Source organism: Ischnura elegans, chromosome X (genome assembly GCF_921293095.1).
Source record: "Ischnura elegans chromosome X, ioIscEleg1.1, whole genome shotgun sequence".
In the NCBI taxonomy this organism is placed as follows: Eukaryota; Metazoa; Arthropoda; class Insecta; order Odonata; family Coenagrionidae; genus Ischnura; species Ischnura elegans.
In genome coordinates this window covers 122822179-122846266 of record NC_060259.1, presented here as the reverse complement: position 1 = coordinate 122846266, position 24088 = coordinate 122822179, and the positions used below count along the sequence as shown (strand labels likewise).

The 24088-nt window shown below is 39.6% G+C and overlaps 1 protein-coding gene across 4 annotated transcripts; it reads right to left on the bottom strand.

The window, feature by feature from the left end:
* Positions 1-78: 78 nt before the first annotated feature.
* On the bottom strand, positions 79-16661 carry LOC124171565. Of its 4 annotated transcripts, XR_006867849.1 has the most exons (4): positions 16215-16661; positions 7262-7748; positions 428-532; positions 79-280 (listed from the first exon to the last, which is right to left on the bottom strand). XR_006867849.1 is itself a non-coding variant. In XM_046550736.1 (3 exons), exons 1-3 carry the CDS (start codon positions 16269-16271, stop codon positions 510-512), a joined length of 567 nt encoding a protein of 188 aa, XP_046406692.1. In that variant the 5' UTR covers positions 16272-16661; the 3' UTR covers positions 390-509. The 4 variants fall into 4 exon arrangements, 3 of the variants coding, with proteins under 3 accessions (XP_046406692.1, XP_046406694.1, XP_046406693.1); XM_046550736.1 differs by lacking the exon at positions 79-280 and having other exon boundaries at positions 390-532; XM_046550738.1 differs by lacking the exon at positions 79-280 and having other exon boundaries at positions 390-532; positions 7559-7748.
* Positions 16662-24088: the final 7427 nt, after the last annotated feature.

The following is a 24088-nucleotide window of genomic DNA, read 5'->3' as shown; positions in this document are numbered from 1 at the left end:
TACTCTGGTTAAGGAACCATCTTGTACCTGGCAAGACATTTTTTAATGAATACCTAAAAATTTGTTTTTCCACAGAATTTTTTATTAAATCACCACCATGATGATGTTGTCCGGACACAAGTCACTCTCGGCTGAATCGCCGCCTGATGTAGGGCAGCCTAAAGATAAACTGATATGAGGGACGTAAACTGTTGCATCGGAGACAGATCTCTCTTGGGGGATAACTGGCATCAACAATAAGGGAATATAAACGCCGCAAATCCTCCAGTAAAGCCCCACTCTTGAAAAAAAATAATATAAAAGAAAATCTTATAAAAAGAATTCTATAAAAAAAAACAGAAATGAGGCAAAACGATGTATATGAATTGACTGTATAGAAACTTCCAGACCAGTAATTATTCACTTTATTAACTAAAAAATCCTGTACCAGAGCCCAGATGGCTAATGGCACCTTCTCTCCGCCTAATATGTATTAGGGCATTTTCTCATCTTCTTTGGCATCAGTTGGACTAAACACTCAACTGCAATTCACCTGGAATGAAAAGAAAATTTTGATCATCTATCAGTCCAAGAAGATTATCATGAGTGCGTGAAATATATTTGGCAATAAAAATTGTAATCAGTAACTAGAACCCATTATTATTTTATAAATTAATTGGTTACCATTACAAGTATATTGAAAATAACTATCCTGAGCATTTTAAAAATTTAACAATAGGTTTGTGGACCATAGTGAGTTTAGTTCATTTTAACAACAATTTAAGACTATTTACTATGTATCCGCAAAATGCATAATGCTTATAATTTAGAGTATTCAAACAAGAGTAGAAGAAAATATCAGATATCTGACATTCAACTTAAATGATTTTGATCAGCTAATAGTTCATGAATATCATCAGCCATGCGTAAAGTATTTAGATATACAGTAGAACCAGGAAAACGTGCTAACGAGGAAAGTAAAAAATAGCAGTCGAGGTAATTGCAATCTGTGGAAAAGTCGTCGTAATTACAATTACTATCGGTAGTTCTCGTAAGATCGCCTTCCTGAACTCTTTTCACCTTTAAAATAAAGAAAATGGGCGCTACATTGAAAAACAATACTATGTGAATAAAAATCACAATGTTTCATAGATTTCCCGAAGACAATTACATGAAAACGGCGTCTTTCTCCCGTGATTTATCCTATATGTATTTATAGAAAGAGGACAAGTAAGGCTAAGTCATTTCTTTTTTGTCACAGCATACTCGGAGAATATAACAACAAACCTGAGCATGTCAACGGGTTGTATTTAAACATCATAGAAATTGGACAAAATTATATTAACCTTAAATATATCGATATATCGAATAATAACACGCAAGATTATTAGAATATGACGTAATTACAAGAAGACTTTATATTATACAATTGAAATTTACTTTAAAAATTTGTGTAATGTCGTCTGCTTTCGTGCCGAGATCAAGTATTTTTAAGCTAAGCTTCGCATGCAGATCCAGAGCATTGTCTGCTCCCACAGCAGTAGTCAAATACGCACGTACCCCGTAGCACTGACATAGAGTTTATGAAGTACGTGCAGTACTGCTTTAGATAAAGTGGGAAATGGATAAGACTCATTTCTTCATCATGATAACTCGTGTAATAGCAACAGTTGCCCACTTGTTAAATTTGTGCATAGTGGGCACTCCAGAGGCAACAGAAGGTGAGGAGCTCGGGGTGGGGAAAATTGGGGCTTCTCATTGGCTGTAGTTTTGCATAGTCAGACATTCCTGATAAATTCATCACGTCATAGGAATTGAGAAATGCATTTGGATAAATCACGGTCGAAGATAGATATGTAGAATGAATGAAAGAATGTTAATGGCTAGTAATAATAAATTAAATCATGAATTCGGAGCTTTACGACCCTTAAGAAGATACTGGTGAACAAATTCCGGGTTGCATCACGGCTAGCAATTGAGTGTACTAACAAGAAAGCGCAATTTTTTCAAACGTACTAACCAAATACTTTTGCCTGTATTTTGTTCCGATGGTACCGGGACCGAGAGAAATCGTCGTACTAAGGAGAAAAACGTACTAACAAGGAACGTACTAACCAAGTTCCACTGTAAAAATTTGTAATCATATAGCAAATATAATCAGCTGCAATTTAAAAAAAAATCAATTGGTTACAGTTATTCACATACAACAATGACACACAACTTTGTTCTGAATATGCATAAACTTCTAATGTCGAAGGAAGACGTTAAATCAATTGTCGGGAGCACTCAGTTGAATTTGTAAGCAAGTTTGTAGAACGATCTTGTGTGAAACACAGTGTGGAAAAAAAGTAACTGATTTATTTTAAAAAGTGTCGTGTGTAAATAGATTTGTGTACAGTGAATGTAAAAAGTGTTCATAATAGGGTGGTTTCCTATTATTTTTTTACTGCCTCTATCGATAGATTATTACTCCTGGAGTACGTATTTCATGCTTCTGGATTTTTAAATGACGATATATATTTTTCGCAATAAAATGAAAAGTGAAAATTTTCAAGCGTGCAAAAACACGACGGCTAAGTATGAATGCTGGGAAAAGCCCATGCGGCGTCATTCTGGTTCCAGCTACCGCCGTGTAAAGCCACTATGGAGCAAGGCTATGAGCGCCGCTATGATGCATGCTGCTAGCAGGTAGCAGAGTACCCTGCTAGCTGGTAGCGCTTGGCTTAAATAAGGATTATAAATACCATATCAAACGAATGAAACATTCCGACCTTAGGCAGTTTTAAAAGGTGATTATTAAGAGATGTTTCCCTGAGCTCTGTGCCTCATGCATGCATTGGTAATCTCAGATGATGTAAAACTCCTATCCATTCGTATAGAAACTAGGTCCCTGTGACGTCACGTGGAGTGGCATCGCATGGGCGCCAATCTTACCTTTTTCAAATGGGGATAAAGTTGACCGTTGCCATTCGTCTGAACTGGGATTTCTCAAACCAAATAATTTGTATATCATGAATACACTAATAATGGGTAAGGAATTGCAATCAATGCCTTTCGTTTTCTTTAATGAAGGAAACTACCCTATTGGACATTCTCCATGAAGGAGTAGTGTCAATGATTGAATTTACGTGGTGTGGACATAAAAAGTTTTCAATCCTCCACCTCACTGATAAGCACCATCGAAGATACCGTTGGTAAGTACATGAATTTGAATTTTAGTTATTTTCAATTGTATTTGACAAAATATATTTTTCACTAATGATGTTTCATTAAGTTTTTTTATGTACTTTCATTCGTGTGGTTCCATGCAATATTTTTTGCACAATTCAGCATAATGAAATTTCTGTTTAACAAACCTATCATGGCAGTTCATAGAATTTTGTTATAAAGACATTTCACTGCATTCAAAGAGGGATAATACGTGAAAAATAAGAAAATTCACCACAAAATTCAGCTTCCAAAAAGGCAAAAAGTAGTCATACCACACACAGCCATATATTTTAAACGGCATACACTAAATTTGTTATTCATTCTCACCCATTGTTAAACCATAGAACTCTTTTGATAAACTTAAAACTTTGTTAAAATAATCGTGAAAATTATATACATCATTATTTACACTGTTCAACATAGATTATGTCCTAGAGACATAGTTGGTCGATCTTAGATATATTTTTCATTCTTATTCCAAATCTGTGCTTATATTCTTTTTATGACGTCTATTTCCTTAGGACAGCTTAATGAATATTTTTCCATTTACAGAGGTAGTCATTTAATTCATTCATATCTCGTGATAGCATCATTGGCATAGCCAGGGGGGGTGTCCAGGGGATCCAAACCCCCTCCCCCCCCCAGGATTTAAAAACAAAATTATTTTCCTTCATAAAAGAAAATGAAACATTGAAAAATCATGAATTTATAAATTATTTCTTTAATAAATAAAGTTTTGTCGATTATTAAAATTAGTTGAAAAACCATTACTTTGTATCCTGTTTTTCAAACATTTTCCCCAATGGCTTCGGACCTCCCCCCCGAACAAAATTCCTCGCTACACCACTGGATAGCAAGTGAAAATGAAACTTTCCTGCCTGCACATGAACGTGTTTCATAACCACAGCCCATCTCACACGGTGCAAGAACGGCCGCATTGAGGTACGTTACACTCCCAATTATATCCTAGTGGGCTGAGATGACAGGGAGAAGAGACGGCACGAACAATCGGAATACACGGATAAACCAAACTTTGACTTTTAATTTTTTTTAATATTTGTAAGGGTGTCTTGATTGCTGTCTCGTGTCAGCTCGGTTCCGCTCTCGGGGTAATGGAAGAATCGCAGAGTCACGTTCGAGTGATGGGTCCAGTATCTGAAACTCATAACACGTTGCAACCTCTTGCGTGGGATCCATCCTCGTGCATGACTCTATATACTCATGCTATATATTGTAATGGTTCAAGCCCCATTACAATGCATTTCTACTCTGCGCATTTTCTTCCCTACCAGTTTACCCGCTCGTTCCACGACCTTTCCCAAAACCCAACCCCCAGACCATGGCCCGTGGAGGAAGGCGTGGATGAGTAAGAGGGGATGAATGTGTTTTCGCCGATTTTTGAATGGTTGTGTGTGAGTGTGTGTGTGGGAGGAGGGGAGCTCGGGTTTTCCCTGAGTGAGTGGCGTGTTACTCCTCCCTTTCTTCATTGTGCATTACCCCACCCCAACTTGAGGTATAATAAAAGGTGGTGCGCGTAAGAGAACCGAGAGAATTCTTAAGTGACTGTCGGGCGGAGCCTATGCCCAAAATCAGTGCGACGCACGGCAGGAGGAGACAAGGGGCCCAAATATTTTCAGAAAGATTGATCTGGAAGAAGAATCCCCCCCCCTTCCGAAGGAGCAAAGGACCAGCTGAAGAGGACGCATTATCTCCGTTCCGGATGCAGCTTCCTCCAACAAGGGAGAAAGGAGTGCAGTAAATGGAACGAGAGAGTGTTGGATCCAACCTGGTCCAGACTCGGACTACGATAAAGTAAGATTGCAGCTATTCCCCCCCCCCCCCCAAAGCCCCCTCGTGTCTCCTGCCAAGCCAAGTTAAGACAAACAGTCACGGAACGCACCCGTTACATTAGTGAAAGTGAAATTAGTCACCAAGTACAATTAATGTTCGCACCACAAATTTACATTCGACAGGATGGACTATCATTTACCTCCCCAGTCAAGAAATCATTGAATTTGTATCATATTTACGTGTTCACCACTGAATTTTACTTTGTTATCATCATTTTCTATATTGATTTTCATCTAGAAACCAAGTTATATTGTTTTTTTTTTATCATTGATGCTTCATGAGTGGCTTTCACCAATTCATATTTCATTAGCGTATAAGAGGGTTTCTTTTGTTTTTGTCATATGCAACCTTATTTGTGTGAATTATATTTTGTTTAATTGAAAGTGTTTGAGTAAGTGTTTTGTTCTGATTCCTCCACGGGTCACCCCATGGAAAATATCCTTCGTCCTTCCTTTCGCCCCGTCCGTTTTCCTTCCCGTAAATGCGAGTTGGACGAGTGCATCAGCGCCCGAACGTCACCCATCAGTTTGAATCGGGAACCCCCCACCCGCAATCATCTCCAAAGAAGGGGAATATTTTTTATTTATGTGAACTACGAGAAGTGAGTGGCATAGTTTTGTCCCGTAGGTCCCATGCGGGAGTGATCTTCGCGGATTTGTATATTTTTTTTTATTTTTGTGCGATGTCTCCCCCCGGTTCTATTGTGGTATCCGGGCGAGTCGGGGGTGGGATGCCACAATATATTGATCATTAATTACACTGGGGAACAGCCATTTTGCAGTCTTAGATCTGTGACTTTTTCTGACTAACTTTTAGTCTCTGAAAGATTCTCCTGGTTCATTTTCGGAGTATTACTCTAAAGAATATCATACGACCATTATTGCAATTCCCTCTCCTGCATGTTCCATTCATCGTGAAATAAAAATGCTGGAAGATGGTCATGTAAAAGTTTTCAGGAAAAGCAAATTTATGAAAATAATATCTGCGAGACAAAAATGAAAATTAGTTCCAATACAAACAACTAAGATTAATTGAGGAAATTAATTATGCATTTTTAACATGATCACATGGTTTCGAAGAAAATATTTTGTGAGAACAAAAATTTTTCAGTTGTCATCATCTCCAAGGAAAGGAAACGGAATACATTTTCCGTATTCCATGAAAGATATAACGTAGTATCGCCAGAAATGGTTCATCAATTATATCACCTGTTAATAATTTTCACTATGCAAAACACCATTGATTTTAACCCTTTTACTGCAGCAGCCTATTTCAGGTGGGATGTACGAAGACTGCCAAGGCTATTTTCCGGAATTAGCAACATTTCAGGTTTAAAAATTTCTCAGCTACTTAATAATATTTAATACTTCTAGATTTTTTCCCAATTCCTAAGATATACTTATATCTTATAACCATAGATAGATTATGGGGGCTTACTTAAATTACAGCCGATAAAAAGGCCACAATCACAAAAAAAGTGAAAAAATTTCGCTCAACCAGCAAGGACTGATATATCAGCCCGTTGGCAGTAAAAGGGTTATATCAATTTTTCAAATTGTTATCTCGGAAATGTTTAAATGTTTGTTCAGAAATACCCCCCCCACCACCTTACCATCTTCCCCCTACCCCCCCACCTTATCAAACATCTATTTACGCTAGGTCTTTTTGTATCACCCCTTGCAAAATATGGAATCAATAGGGTAGTTACCTTCATCAAAGAAAATGAAATGCATTGACTGCGATTCCTTACCCACCATTAGTGTATTCATACTATACAAATTATTTGGTTTTAGAATTCTCAGTTTAGACGAATGGCAACGGTCAATTTTAACCTCATTTGAAAAAGGCCAGATTGGTGCCCATGCGATGCCACCCCACGTGACATCACATGGACCTAGTTCTATACGAGTAGATAGGAGTTATACATCGTCTGACATTACCAATGCATGCATGAGGCACAGAGCTCAGGGAAACGTCTCTTAATAATGACCTATCAAAATTACTTAAGGTCGGAAAGTTTCCTTCGTTTGATAGGGTATTAATAATCCTTATTTAAGCCAAGCGCTACCTGCTAGCAGGGTACTCTGCGACCTGCTAGCAGCCTGCATTGCAGCGGCGCACATACCCTCACCCCAAGGTCACCTCACACGGCGAAAGCGGGAACCAGAATGATATCACACAGAGTTCCAGAGAGCATTTATTACTATTATTATTCCCTCACCCAACGAACAGCGTTCAGTGCATCTTTGCGTGGTGGTTGAGCGTGCTCTTCTGCGAGAAGCGCTTGTGGCACACACCACACGCAAAGGGCCTCTCCCCCGTCTGCACCCACAAGAGAGTGTGCAGGCGCCACAGGATCTCGTCTGGGTTCGATACCCGTGATTCTGTTTCCCACCCATGGGTGGCGGCGATGGCAAGGATCCTAGTACGGTTGTACCCAATGTTCCTCGTAGTGGTCGAAAGAGTCGGCCATTCAGACCCCAATGTGAGTAAGAGAAGGAGCTCGTGTCCCTCCCACCTGGTGAGCTTCGGGGAGTCCTTGTTGTTTGCCAGGAGCGTAAGCAGCTCCAGAACCTCCTGGTCTGCGGGTGTGGGCAGCATTCCGGGCGCGGTGGCCGGGAGAAGCTGTCGAAAGTCTTGTTCCAGGGAGAGGGCCTGGGGAGCTGGCTGCGATGCCGGAGACTGTGACTCAAGGTATTGCGATGGTTCTTGTGTGGAAGGCAGCAATGGTTTTGTAATGATAGGAGAAACATCGGCGTAAAAATTTAAATGTCATGCTGAGTGAACAGAAACTACATGACAGAAATAATGAATTCTTAAGGGCGTTTTACACGGGGCATGGAATTGTGCAGATTAGAGCTGCATTAATTTCTAAAGTGGCGTGGAATTGCACGAATGCATGAACGAAATTAGAACAGGGGCTATTCTGCCATCTCGCATCCACGCATTCTCACATGTGTTCCAGCAATTCACCGCTTTACACGACACAATTTTGATTGCGCCTTCGGACGTACGTCAGATTGCACAATTCCATGTACCCTGTAAAACGACCTTTAAAATAGTAAAAGAAGAGATTTGTTAATATTGTCAAGCCTATGATTTTTCCAAAGCCCTTGAAAGAGTTCTGATGCCCTGAAATATTATAATCCCCTGGAAAGCATCAACAATCTCAATTACAACATTAACATATTATCCCTCAAGCCGTCCCAATAGGCGCATGGCCGAGGGTGAAATCAATTTTTTCAGGCTGTGTAACTGATTAAATTTGTATATGAGAGCGTATGGGTTGGAGAATTGCCAAATTCGACCCAGAAATATGAATATGAAATATCAAATCAAGTCATCGCACAAATTCAATAGAGTTGAATAGTTTTTGCAGATTGCTGTGTGGAGCAAAAGCAGACTTTTTTCAGGTCTTACTTCATTAAATTCACAGAGTATTCTGAAAAGACAAAAAGGCCCACATGATTCCACGATATCACAGCTTCACAGGTAAGCAGACACCCTCGGGGAACTTCAGAGAATCTCTCACGAATTGGATGAGAGAAAATTTAGAATTCCTTACACCTCCAATTCGAAGCATTTTCCATGAGAGGAGACTTTCAGTTCATGACTTTACCTGTGCGGTTTGATGGCACTATGGCTCTTTGCGTGCTGGGTCAGGTCACTCGCCTTGACGTACCGTCATCCGCAATCCCCATACGCAAAGGGGAGCTCCCCCGAGTGGAGAAATTTTACAACATTCCAAGTTATTACCACGATGGATAAGAATTTTAAAACACCCAAAATTACTTATATACTTTTAAATAATATTATATTTATGTATATAAAAGGACAAGGAATACAGGCGGTCCCCAACTTTCGCACACAATGCTTTCCCGAAAATGTGTACGAAAGTCGAACCATTGACTTCCATACTAATTAGGGTTTACGTTCCAAAAGAGCGTAATATACGTACTAAAACCTTTTTTTCACGGATTTTATTTCAATTCACTAAATTTTAATAATACGTCAATAAAACTCCTCAAATCATCTAATTTCTTTCGAAAATACGCAGAAAATGTAAATAAAAGTTAAAAAAAAAACCAAGAAATGCGTTGACTATCGAGTGAAACATCCTCTTGGCGTTTAAGTTGACATTCCACTTATTACGTCCACTATAAATAAAAAGACATATCAAGAAGCATAACAAAATGTAATTGTTGAACCCGCGCTCTGGATACCTTTTAATTTTTACACCAAAATTCGACATTCGGCAGGTGACATTCCTGATCGCGTATATTCGCATGTTATTCAAAAAAGACAAACGAAATTCGGTTGATATTTCGTGCAATATCGTTGCTGAAGGTGAATTAAACAGCACTCAAACGAAAAAATTCAATTAGAAAGAAAATATTACTAGTTTTATTGAAAGCTATTTTATGATGTCTAGTCAACTTTTTTGAAAAATATCTTCAATGAAGGCTTTCTTCTTCTCTTGATGAAGGAGCCTATAGCAGGCAGTCCCTCTCTCAAATAAGTCACCTAGATTAGACTCAACTACCAACAATTCCCTTCATTGTATACGTTCGTATTGTTCGCATATACTGCCATTTGAAACAATTGAATGTTGGGATGCGCACTGAACATCGCGGGAATTCAAAATAATTACATACCCACATACGAAAGTCCAAATTTATCGTACGGAAGCCAAGTAAAAGGTGTCAATTTTGAACGTACGAAAGTGTGAATTGTACGAAAGTCGAGGACCGCCTGTACATTAGTTAGCACATGTTGAATTTAAAATTTAAATTTATTCCATGCAAGCTAAGACACCGTTTAGACCTCATAAGCAGATGTTGAAGCCACCTGGAATTCTATTCTTTGTGTTTTTGAAACTTACATTTCGATTCTGTTGGTTTGCCTGACATTCCACGTTTCCATGCAGTCATAAAAAATATATTAAGCTACTGCCCTAATGATTAAGAAAAACACAAATTTAGGCCAGAAAATGGGCGTTGAACTGGAAAAATTATAGGTGAAACGAATTTGCAAAATCAGAAAATACCTACACACACAACCAAAGCACCTGTAAGTCTAAGACATTTCACAACACTTTCTCTTCTCACTAAGGCTATTAAACGCTGGCCTGCTCAAAATCACTGGCCCCTAGTCCTGGATCTGACTAGGCTGCTTGCTGGCAATATCACCATGCATCGTCTAGTTAGAAGCAGCTGCTGAACAGTGATTTCGTCTTATAGCGCACTTGGTTGTGCCTCCAAAGTGGACTGGAGTTCGTCTTCAGCCACAGCTGACGTAAGCGACGAATTAGAGCGTGTGGTGTTTCTATCCTTTTACCTCACGCAAAACAGACATGCGAGTATTCTGCCTACACTGCAGGATGTGTGCAATATTTAACACTCATTAAAATCGAAGTGCAGAGACATTCTGTTTTTTTGTTATTTTTGTGAAAGCAGGACTTTCACGCTTTTGAAGAATAATACAGTGATAGAGCTCTTTACATCGTAATGGAGGGGACCAAAATTTGGTCTATTTGATGCATGGAGGTTCACTATAGAGAGATTTTAGTGATAGGCACCATTTTTACATATCCCTCAGAAATTAAGGCACTAGTGTCTTTTAAACCATCATATATATGTGTTTAAACAAACATGCATTTACTATTTAATAATTGCAGAAAGCGAGTGCTATCGCATGATTTTTACCATGATCAGAGAGAAAACGATGTGATCTCTCTTAAGTCAACAGTCACTTAAAATGATTAGGATAGTTGAACATCTTTTTTCTCATTTACTGTTAGGTATGCTCTCATATGGAACAAACCGGCACAACTAATGGTTAATGTGAAAATTACAACATATTAAGGGTGTATGTATAAAAAAAGGTGAAATGTTTAATGCTTAAAATGTCATTTAATGTACGAAATTGCAGCTGCATTAATGGTCTCTAGTTGCCTCGCTACAATTTGCAGAGGTAGTTAGGCCATATTGGGTGTTTCTCCTTGGTGCGATAAGTGGAGGTTTTACGATATAAAGAGGTTAACTACATAGAGGTTTGCCAATAAATTTACCTGTAAATCTGACAGGAGCGTAGGCGTGGTATGAAGTATGGAGGTTTATGATATAAAGAGGTTCACAACATAGAGGTTTTACTGTATTAATATTAAGTAAATTATAAAGGCATAAACCATAAATCAAAATAATTACAACATCAGAATATTGTGACAATGAAAACAAATGATTCATTTTCCATTGTTGTACGTATAGTGCCTTAGTATATGCACACATTCACTACAAACTAATGTGGTATCTGATAAAATTAAGATTATTTTTAACGTGAATAGATAATCAAGTTAAAGTTATTAACGCATGCAAAATCTGATTTCATAATTCTCAATATTCTTGTTGCTACAGAGATTCAAAGTTTGCGAAAACTACTAAATTCATTAGCACTGTAAGAATGCTCTGCGACTTTAATGAAGATTTCTCGGCGCGGAGTTGAGAATCCACAAAATTGAAATGGAACATAAATCAAATCAACTACCTCGTTCGCTAGTAATCTAGAGCTTGGATAATAAAATGCACTGAGAAAAAGATACATACTAAGTGATACATAGGTTTTCCTAAAAACGGGACGAATAGTTTACTGGCACCACGTAAACGTTTTGTTTATTGGACTCTGACGTCATGCTTATTTGTTCCAAAAACGCGTAGGCAACCCAACATATTCACAATCTGCAGTCTGACGTTAAAACGGCAATATTTTTGCCAAATTTGCATTTAAGCCCCAGCATAGACCAATTTTCTAACCACTCCCTCAGTGTGTCATCATTGGATTCTGTGCCGTGACGTCACACACAAGCGTTCATGATGACATTGTGTTTTCAGGCAGCTGATGAAGAGTTATTTCGAAAGACTCATACCTCCGTCATAAAAAACGTCATTCATCCACAAAATTTCCATTGAATACATAGAGTTCTTTCTCTAGTACTTGAACAAAATCATGCATGTTCCCCATTGCAGATTCTCCCGGTCGTTGGACCCCCTGTTCCATGAAGAATGCACTCAACATGAACTCCTACGCTCCAGTCGTCTGCCAGACCACACTCCATTGAGTGGTCACCAGGGTTTGGGAGTTTTTATTTCCTCTCAATACATTCACCTCCTCAAGGAGGAACTCCGAGAGGAAATCTGAGATCCTCCTCCGAGAGGGGAGAATAGGAGAAGGGAGAAAGACGAAAAACTCGCACGCGTTTCTGAAGCCAGAATACTCCCTCCCGATCGAGGAAGAGGACATTTTGTCGTGGAGGAAGAGCTATTTTGAGGATTATTTCAGGTAACCAAATGTTCTCCTCTTGTTAGAGCTATGCTGTGAGGACTCTGAGAGGAAATGAAAAGTGGGTCCCAACCGCCATTAGGGTCCCTCGGCGTGAGAGGTCCGATCCTTTCCTATTGTCCGCGTGGGGATTACCTCGGCCCATTCCGGCTCTCAGTGTCCCACTCAACGAAGGTGCTCATGGTCACTTATTTGTTTATGAATTAAAATAACTAAAAACGCTCATGTTGCATTTATTGAAAATCAATGCGAGGAATTACATTCTGTTTGTTCTGCTGATTGGTTCCAAATTTTAAACGGAATTCTAGCGTTCATATTAACGGAGTTGATCATCACCTAGAACAATTTTTGGAGACGCTAAGGTTAGATGTTTAATTGTTATTTTTATAACTTACTGGCAAGTTTATAGGAGCGATATTGTAATGGTTTACATCTAAAAATATACGTTACTCTGTTAGCTACATTCTAAGTGTACATTTGCGGTGAAATTCGATAGAATATCCGATTTAACTTCTAAGAAAAAAGCCCTCGTAATGTAATAAAATATGATTCTCTCAGTTCTTTGTCGTGAGCCAAAATTACAGCGACTATTTTTTATAACCTCTTGCCAACCTTTGAATACAAAGATATTACAAACGATTTTCGCTATAAATACTGATTATTGCATATCCTAAAAAATCGTAAATTTAACCCATTTCTTCCCAACGTTGTGTGAACGCAACGCAAACTTTGCGATTTTTTCTCTCCGTATTTGTTATTGATAAGTAGTTAATGTTTTTAGTATAGGTAGTTCAATGCTTTCTTAAATGCTATGAATTTTTTCACGGAAGAAATTTTGTAACTTTTGTTCTTACAATGGCCTTTTCATTTATATGTAAGTTGTTATTTTAGGTTATCTTCAAAGTTTACATATTATGTTAAATCTGAGACACTCGATGATTATAACTCTCTGCAAATACAATGATGCATTTGTATTCTAGGCCATTGCAACAGATTGGGTGAATTTGACTATGTGGTTCTCAAATTATTTAACAATAAAGCAAGTGTTGCGTTAACGCAACGTTGGGAGGACCCCGGTAATCTAGGGAAACGGCGCGCCGCGGCGGTAGTCGTGTAGAGCGTTTCTTTTTGGACTGAAAAATGAAAAGCTTATCAAGAATATGTTACCTTTTTATGGCGAAACTTTAGTTTCAGGCAATTGTACAGTATTTTAGTCCTAAATATACATCTATATAAGTGTTGAAGGGTCTTTACTAGGATGTTTGGCAGGTGGTGAGTTTTTACCGAGTTGTGACTGTTTGATATTTTTGACTTCACGTATCGAGCAAGATTAAATCAGCGTTTACTTGTGCTATAGTGGAAATTTACTGTGACCTAAACAAAGGATGCATAAAAACTTTGCTATACAGTTCTCCAGAAAAATGTCCAGATTTCTGTAGGCGTCTGCAATTCCAAGACATACTGGCATTCTAAGTTAAGAACGATCTGTTTACCACAGTTGACGAGTATGTTAAAAGCAAGTGAGTATGTGAGGGTTAGCAAATAGATCGTAAAGTCGTATTTACGTGGTGTTGTTGACTAGGATTCAAAGGGAAGGTAGTGGGAGGGTAAAATGCATAGTTAGGCTGGGCGGGGATATCCCGGCACCAATGGGTCTCCGTGCACAGTGGGGGTTGGCGAATGAGCAAAATGAATGGAGAGATAAGAGGGATCACATTATCGCATTATTTTCTGAGAAATTCATGCCCACTGGCTGCTGACGATAATGAGCTGGTAAGGCTCCAAATGAGGGTGCAGGTTATTTCGAAAGAAATTTTTTGAGAACTATGAGTGACTATGAATGCATTGGGATACCAAGAAAAATATTTCTTGGTATTTTGACTCAGGTAAAGGGCTTTCTGGGTATTACGGTATATAGAAGGGGCGATGTTCCGTTCCATCTGCTTTTACTGTATCTGTGGTTGTCTGTTGAACAATCGTTCCCTCCAAAGAACCTGAACTCACATTTGCAGCCTAAGTTGTTCACTATCGCCAGTGATCATAGTGCGTGAAATTCTCAGAAAAGATTCCAAAAGCGTGGTATTTCTTCCGTTCTGATGTTTAGTGGTTATAACACCTTAGCATAAAATATTACTGGAGTAAGGACGTGTTCCTAATGTGCGTCAAACGATGTTCCGGAAGCGTTTTGTTGAACCTAAAATGTTCTTACGCCTGACTGGTAACAAAAGTTTGGACCAGGGGGATAAGTTTTCTAAGATACGTCCATACTTTGCGAGCTCAACCAAATATTTCTACGGTTTGATCCAATTTCTCATAAATTATCTTTTGACGAGAAGATGATGCCATATTTTGGCGAAAGTGAAGGAGCAATTACTCATTATTAGCAGTCACATGTTTAGTGATTACCAAAAGTGCTATATTCATTTACATACTGATTGGTCCTCTAAAATTCATGAACAATACCAAGTTTAATCTATATTTTGGGTTAATTATATATTTGGGTTACAATAAAAGCAAATTATTTGCAAAAATAAAAGAGTTCCGAAAGAAAAGCAAAACGGCTCATATTTTATTCATGCACACAAACATTCTTGAATAAATTTTAATACAATGCAAAGAAAGAAAATGTTGTTTTACATCGAAAAAACTGACATATTATGTTTTTTTTCACTTTCCGATAATCTTAACGTACAGAGAGCGAAAGAAGAAAGTGTAAGGAAGAGAAAAGAGAAAAGTACAGGTCATAAGTGGTTCTGATTTTTAGTAGTTTTTAGTGTTAGTCATCGGAGAATTTCGCAGTTGTTCACAGCCCTGCGTGTCTATGCCAAAACTTTCTCCAAAAACTATCCCGCATGGCCCAAAAACTGCGCTGAATAATTTATAAGTGCTCTCCAAAAATGTTTCAAATATAGTTAAAGTTACTAGTCATTTTATATTCAAAGTTTTGCCATTTCTATCACTTCTACAGTTAACTCTTTCGCTGCTGTTCAATCTCCGGAAACCTTCTCCTCACATGCGGCGAATATGTTAAAATGCGTTTCGTGGGCCCATGGAGCAGGTACTTCCAGGATGGGTGTGGTGCACACTCCGAAGGGTCGCTAATCCACGGCCCTATCCTGGACGAGCTCAACCACGCAGGACTGTCTCTTCGACCCTACCAGCGGGGGGCCTACCTCCGGAAAAGTGACCACTCTGACTGCGATTTCAAATTCAATCACTCAATCTGATCATCAAAAAATAATTGTTTTCATCGCACTCCCGCCAATCAAGCACGTCTTTGAACCGTGTTTCTACGATGAAAAATAACGATTTTGTTAACTCTTCTAGAGACGTGGCTGCGGACAACCGGAAAAATGGCCATTTTAGCAAAGTTAACAAAATCGTTATTTTTCATCGATGAAACACGGTTCAAAGACGTACTTGATTGCATGATTAGCGGGAGTGCGATGAAAACAATCATTCTTTCATGATCGGGTTGAGTGATTGATTTTCAACTTGCAGTCGGAGAGGTCACTTTTCGGGACGTATGCTGCCTGCTCGTAGGGTCGAGGAGACGGTCCTGCGTGGGTGAGCTGGTCGCGGATTAGCGACCCTTCGAAGTGCTTCGGCGAAAGAACTGACCGCATGTCTCCACTCTGTCCAGAGCTCTGCCACATGTGCCGTAAATACTTTTTTGTATTGCTCTAGCTCTTTTGGGAGGAAACTCTTTTCGGAGGAAAGCCTTTTCATTCACCTCTTGACATATGCTGGAGGAGAAAAAAGCTCTGAGAGTTTTTTTATTTCCTCTGAACAGAGTTCTCCTCCCAAGAGTTTCGGAGGTAAGGAGTTGGGAGGAATACCTCCTGAGTTTCCCCCAAGGAGGACTCCCAAACCCTGGTGGTCACCTGCAGGGGCATCGCCAAGGAACTCCTGTCTTCACTCCACTGCCGCTGTTTGGTTGAAGCAACAACTTCTCAACCTGCAACCATGACAACCTAAAAAACAATAAGGAAATTCTTATTTTAGAGAAACTGGGCCAAAAACATCCCCACCAGCCAAAAATGCTTATTTTCTGATTGTACGTCTTTAAGAGATATCGTAAATATAGTACAGTGTGTCCTCGTTTAACGCCATCCAGTTTAAAGTTGTTTCACGATAATGTTGTCCAAAAATTGAAACCCTTCATCATTTAACGTCGTTGCTGCTTCGCGATAATGTTGTTCAAATTACGCGCGACGAAAAAAAATTGAATGGCAAATAGGACGCAAGCGCATCTGATGTATAGTAAATATTACTATATTAATGCGATTGATAATTTTCGTTCAACAGAAAAGGTTGGCGTGGGTAGCACATGTTAAATATGCATCTGAGCGAATAATTATCTATTATCTGAACATTTATCTGATTCCAACCGAAAAAAATGTCCACGAAGACGAGTGGCTATCCTGGAGGTTCTTCAGATGTGAAGAAAAAACGGCGACATTAGAACAAAAACTTGATATTATTAAATGAATTGAAGAAGGTGCAACTGCTGGAGATATCGGGCAAGTTTTAGGTTTTCAGCTTGAGTTTTTACAATTAAAATTTCTTCTGTTACTGAAAATATCAATGTTACGCCATTAAAATACTTTCTCAATTTAGTTAGTATATTTCTTTTAATAATGCCTTATTCCCAACCTTTTATCGTTCCACTGTGCATGAATTGTTATCATGCTGAAATTAATAATGCTTCTCGCGATTTCCACCGGGTTAACATTTTGATTGCCGGCTGCTAAATTTTAAGCCCTACTGAAAAATCCAGCCATTTTTTACTATATTCGTACATTTTTTAAAACATTAGCATCAAAAATATATTTTTATCGATGTGCATTTCAATAAAAATGGACTTTTCTCTTCTTAATGAATGAGTTGAATAACATTTATTGCTAATTTTTAAATATACAATTTAACAATGAAAACCTACTGTTTTTGAAAAATAAAAACTTTGCAACAATGTACCGCCATAACATGCATAATAATTCTTTTAATATGCTCAATTTGAACTATTTAAAGCATGGAAATCATAGAAAAGCATTGTTCCAAGCAGAGCATTATAAATCCTGGATGACAAAAAGGGTCAATCAACGAACGGTCCATTGGCCAAAAGAATTTTCATACCAAGTGGCCTAAGATGAGGATGTCGGAAGCTACAGAGGACTTTTCATCCTCAGGACATAAAGTGAACTCTTTTTCCATAGAGCAGTTGATTTTTGAAAAAAAAAGAACCCCTATGCAGTAAACTGGAAAAGTACCTCGGGCGAAATATTACGGCTTCACGAATACAAAGCCAATTAAATGGAAAGACGTAATATTACGTCCATGGCAATCCTCAGAAGGATTAGCAGGACGTAATATTATGTCCATGGCACGCAAAGTGTCAAAGAATCCATAGCATCATGAAAAGTGACTCACCCTTCACCCTCCTGCTTCCAAGTGTCAGATTTTTTTTCATTTTGGCCTTCTAATGTATATCTTTGGCCTGGTTCAGGTGTCTCCCGATTGGTCATGAAGTCTGCTTAAAAGTTACGGTTCCGATAATTGGCCTCCTCGGATCTTCCCCCTGGAAATTCTGCATTCTTTATTTACGAAGAAATGGATTGCTAGGAACCAATTCAAATTTTTTATAGTGTTTCTTATGGGGAACACTGCATCGTTTAACGTTGTTTCGCTTAACAACGAGTTTTTCAGGAACGAATCAACAACGTTAAACGAGGACTCACTGTATTACCGCCCACGAAACGAACAACCTGCAACACCTCCCACTTTGCCTTTTTTCTCGTGCGAAATTTGAAAGATTAGACGTTATCGCGAAGCGAAGGTGCGATAAACGAATGATGATCTCAAATTTTCGTGACGTTATCACGAAATGACGTTTAACGGGGTGATGTAGAACGAGGACTCACTGTACGTCCATATAAGATCTAGAAGGAACTAACTTAAGTCCTCGTGTCCTGTCGTACTGCCCCTTCCAGTGGACTTATTTTCTGGTGCGTGCCGTAATGAAAAGAGTATTATAATCTGTAAAATGTCGCGACCCGGCCCCGGATAAGCCGGGACTCGAATACGAACTAGTTTAATGTGGGCTCTTGCCCTTGGTGTCGGGTATCAATGATAGCACATGGATTGCATTTTAATAAAAAGAAAAAGGAACTCTAGCTTTAGTGTCGACAAGGCACGAACCACCCTGGGAGGCTGGAGGCAGGAGAAGGCGGCAGCATGCTGTGGCGACGAGCGATGGACTGGCAAATACTGGCCTAGCGATGGATAGGGCGCGAGGAATTTCCCAAGTTCCCGGAGGGGGAAGGGATTATGGAGTCTAAATTTCGCAAGTAACGGAAGTTGATGTCGAAAATGGCCCACAAGAGAGGGCCTAAAAGCAAGGTATGAAGAGAGTGAAAGCAAAAGCACAAGATCCCGGGAAGCGGGTATCGACGAGCCAAGTAGGCGCGAGACAAGCGTTGACGGTAATTAAGCCGGGCACAATCACGCCCTTCGCGATTAAAACTTCACCCCGAAGTAGTGGAAGACTCGAAGTAGAAGAGCCCAAGTATATCCTGGTTTACCTTTATATAGTGTCTCTCGAATGACGTAGAGACGTTCAAAAAGCCCAGGTGGGGGGTATTCCGTGAAAACATATCTTTTAAACTAAACCCCCCCTTCCAAAGGTTAGAACCCGTGAGCGTTCCATTAATGGTGTTTATTCCTATTTGCCAGTCTTTCGGTCATCGCCTTTCCTTCTCCTCCTCCTCCCGGATCTCCCATTTTATGACAAACAGGGCTGTTTGTGCATCGTCCTCTGCCTCGCAAACAGCCCTGTCCTTCGCGAAATAATTTGCAAATGGCCCCCGAATTTCGGGCAATTACAATACTCCCGCCTTCCTCGAAATCGAGCAGCCTCCGACGAGGCTACTTGCATTTTTATGTGCCTGTAGATGCCGTTGTAGTTCTTAGGTAGGTTTCCCCTTTCCTCATTTTATTCACACTCATTCCTCTTTTAGACAGTACAAACACAGAGAAAGAAGAAAGAAAATACACACAAATAGAAAGACGGGTACCAATTGGTTCCCTTAAAAAGGACAGCAAAAGAAGTAACATTGCCAAGAGAAACAAAATTACACGTAGCTGTCGTTGAAGTTATATATTTCACACAGGATTTACAGTAAAAAAAAAATTCGTTTCCTCCCTTTTTCTTTCTTCTGTCACTCCCCCCCACCGTGTTCATATCCCCCTAACGGTTAGGGGATGGCACAGCCTGGAGGACATCTCTGGTGCCCCCGCCACCGGCATTTTACAAAAAAGCAGGACCGCCTCTGTCTCCTCCCGCGATGCGTATCTCAGCCAGAAGGTGGGGCCGGTGCCGTTTCCCCACTCCCGGCTCTCCAGTGGGCGGGCCGCGTATTGGAGGTCTTCCCTCCACTGGTAGGGGTCAGCCTCCCAGGGGATCCCGTCCACCTCCACCCAATACTCTCCCCATCGCTCCGCCGACCTCCACCCTTGTTCTGAGGCCTGGGGCACTGGCATACTTTCAATAAAAGACTATAAATGGAGATGAGAAAAAAAAGGGGAATGAGTACAGAACACATCAGACAATTGGAAAAGAAAAAAAATGTATATATATATATATATAACAAAACATTATTCCACATCCCGTGCAAAAGTCTGTGACACAGATCACATGATAAAAAATAAAAACGAAAGACGAGAAAACAGATTTTTTAAAAAATGAAATTAATCTATAGGGGTCGGGGTATTCTTCCCCGCTGAAGAAGGGGGCTCTCTGGTTCCGGGGGCGTTTTCGTCTCTTCTTCTTCCACTGGGGTCGGGGGGGCGGTGGGCGGTGCGCGCGTGCGCTGCCACACCGTCTCCTCGGTAGCCACTGGGATGAGCCTTGGGGTAGGCGCCGAATGCAGTTGCAGCCATTACGTTTCTTCCCGGGCCGCTGGCACTGGTGTCGGCTTCGTCGCCCTCCTCCTCCCTCGGCAGACGATCAGGCCGCCTACGATGAGTAGGATGACGAGGAGCAGCAGTGCCCCTCCAATATAAGGGAGGAATGACGCGGTGCCGCCTATCCCCGTCGTCTCCTCCAGGTCCTCAGCCTCCGACAGCATCCTCTCCACCTGTGCCGTCGGGATGTCAGCTCCTCCGCCGTGCGCTGCTGCCGCTGCCGCGATGATGTCCGCGAGCCGTTGTTGACGTTCGATGGTGGGGGCGGTGATGTAGTCACGAAGTCCTGCCGGCAAAATCCGGTGGATGTCCGGCATAGAGACCTCCTCCGCTCTCGGCTTGCCGTGATGATGCCGTGCTTTTTCAGGGCCCTGGCAATCCTTTCGGTGGTCCCTGCGACGTAGGGAATGACGGCCCATGCTCTTTCGTCTTCCGTTTTTTCATTTGAAAGTGGTTTTCTTTTAATGGTCCTTTTCAGGGCCGAATCCGGGCAGCCATTCTTTTTAAATGCTGCAATTAGATGTTTCTCTTCTTCTGCCAGCGACTCAGCATCCGAAACACGGCATCACCACCAGGTCTAACTGTACGACAAAAATTGGTGACTTGCTGCCCACAGCCAAAGACAGACTACAGCACGACCTTCATGAAGGTGTTTACAAGGTCCCTTGCTCGTGTGGAAAAGCATACATCGGTGAGACTTGCCGTTTACTCAAGATACGAATGCAAGAGCACCGAAGGGCAACGAAAAACAGGCAATTCCAGCTGTCTGCCATATCGGAGCACGCCTGGACCCCGGGACATGATATTAAGTTTGATGACGCCAAGATAATAGTGAAAGAAGGTAGATACTTTCCCTGACTCATCCGCGAATCCATTGAGATAGCCCGGACGGACAATTTTAACAGAGACGACGGCTACCATCTGGATGCCCATTGGAGGAGGCTCATTAGGCGGACCAATAAGAGAGCGGCAGCCACAACTGGTGGGACTGACCCCCTATATAAGGAGGACAAAAATCATGGACCGGCATCATCTTCAACCTGAAGATGCTGGCAGCAGTGCCAGCGAAACTGTTGTCATCACCAACAAACCCACACCATTGCACCGGAAACATGGAGAAATTGGAACCTGAACACCGCGGAAATCTACGTAGTGACCTTGAAACATGATTGAAATATCCATTTTTCTTTTAATCTGTCAATCGCAGTTCTACGATCGTACAACCAGGATTGAGAGATTTTCAACCCTTAACGGTGACGTGCGGTCTGACAGACCGCTGCATTTCTTAAAATATGAATATTTTCAAAATTAGTCTTTCAAAAGATCTAATATTCTCGTTAGCTTCATATTTTTGGATAGCAAGGACATCGCATTCTTAAAATTTAACGTTCCTTTTATTAATTTTTGTACATTAGCAATTGAATTCAACTAGCGGTCTGAGAGACCACACGTCACTAAATTAGAAAAATCAATGAAGGTAATGCTGGTGGAAACGATTCAAAAAGTTGTTAAAACAATTCGTAGTGATATATCGAGCATAATAATAATTAATAATTTGTTAGGAAGCATCTTTTGTTGTACAAAGTGGATATTAAGCACCTTATCTTTCTAAAATTCATTGCATTCGAATAAATGACCATTCAAGTAATTTCTGAAGGTGAACGCAAAACAAATGACATCCAGTTTTTATTGGAAATCTTTTTGTTCTTTTAATGCTAACATTTTTATAGGTGTTATCAATAATTAGAATAAAATAGTGGTGAATTTCTCGTACTCCTAGCTGCAGTACACATGTAATGTACTTTGTAAATTGGAACCAATTGAGCCCCAAAATTTTGCATGCCCTCGGCTGGAACGCAACATTTATTTACGGGTATCTTTCAGCAGTTGGGGACAGAATATCTTAGCATTGATTTTTATCGAAAGAAGAAATAAAAAAAAGCCTAGGAAACACAGAGAGTAAAACGTCGAAATGCAAGTGATGTGACGTTACGTCTACATTAGTCCGAAGTGTTTTTTTGGCCCCTTTTTTTTCAAACAACCAGAAAACCCTTGAGTGCGTAGTTTCACAAGTAATGCAATCTGTCGACAAATGCAGAAAAATAAACTGATAGTAAAGGAGGGAGTGCTGATGATGACAGAAGTGATGTAGTAAAAGATCTCCACAGGCAAGAACAATTTTTTACAGGTGAAATCGCAATAAGTGGTCATCCAATGAGCCAAAGAGGAAAATTCGTACACCCTTCCATAACACCGTTACTCAGAAACCCGGTTTGAAGGATTACATAACATCACTAGGTAGGGATATTGAGCCTCTTGATTATTAGTCTCAGATTTTTGAAGAGAAAATTTTTCAATTGAATACGTTGGTACGATTAAAAAAAATAAAAGGGCCTAATGATTTTTCGTCATCCAAAGGACGCATAATGGGCTCTTCATTTTACGGATTCTCAGAGAACAAGACTGTAATATCCAATGTCCCCATAATATATGTCTGTTTGCTCAGTTTCATTAATGCATTACAGGGTGAGAGGTGATATGGAGTTAAAGAAACCAGTAGTGATTGCATTTTACAATGCAACTAAAGGTGGCGTAGATACATTAGACAAAACGTACAGTAGATACACATCCGGGTGGTTGCGAATGGAAGTATTTTCCAGAATATTTAATATTTCCTTTGTAAACTCTTTTGTGCTTCAGCAGTCTGAGAAAGATATGAGAGATATGACACGATTTAAATGTCAAAGGAGAATGTCAAATGTAAGACTCCCGAGACAGGAAGGATAAATTATTGCACAAATTCCCCATATACCCGTAGGAAGAGGCTGAAGAAGTTGAAAGGTTTGATTTGACAAATTAAAACTTCTCGCACTATTTTTGCGTGTTTTTTCCCACATTTTCGATGCATGCGATTGAAGAAAGTCCCTTTATTATCATTATTTTTTTTTTCTTTTCTTGACCTTATTTAATATATAATATGGTATTTCCTGGAGTATAGGTCATTTAAACAAAAGTTAGCAGCCAACGTTTCGATTTATTTTCTTAAATCATCTTCAGGGCTTTGTTAGAAAAAGCGTGAAACAATATAAAATACAGAGAATAAGACGATACACAATATTTATACATAAAGAAGGAATAATTGGTTTTTTTTTATATGATACAATATAATTTAAAGAAATATGTATATATAAACATATATATAAGAACAGAATGTAATATAGAAAAAATTTTGACATACCACTAAACTTTGAACATATTTATTTATGTTTTGTTTCTAAGGTATTGCCACAACCTAGGTTACCATTAAAATTTTTTGCATATTACATTCTGTTCTTATATATATGTTTATATATACATATTTCTTTAAATAATATTGTATTATATAAAAAAAAAACCAATTGTTCCTTCTTTATGTATAAATATTGTGTATCGTCTTATTCTCTGTATTTTATATTGTTTCACACTTTTTCTAACATAGCCCTGAAAATGATTTAAGAAAATAAATCGAAACGTTGGCTGCTAACTTTTGTTTAAATGACGTATACTCCAGGAAATACCATATTATATGAAAGTCCCTTTGGTTAATTAGATGTATAATTGTAATTGAATGGACACATAACTTTTTTCCTTATTGAAATCTTTGGAAGGGGCGGCGACCGAGAGTTGTTATGAACAGTCCGCCACTGTGTATGTTGTGGGTGTTACGACGCTTGTTCAACTTCTCTAACAAATTCTTAATTGTGCGTGCAAA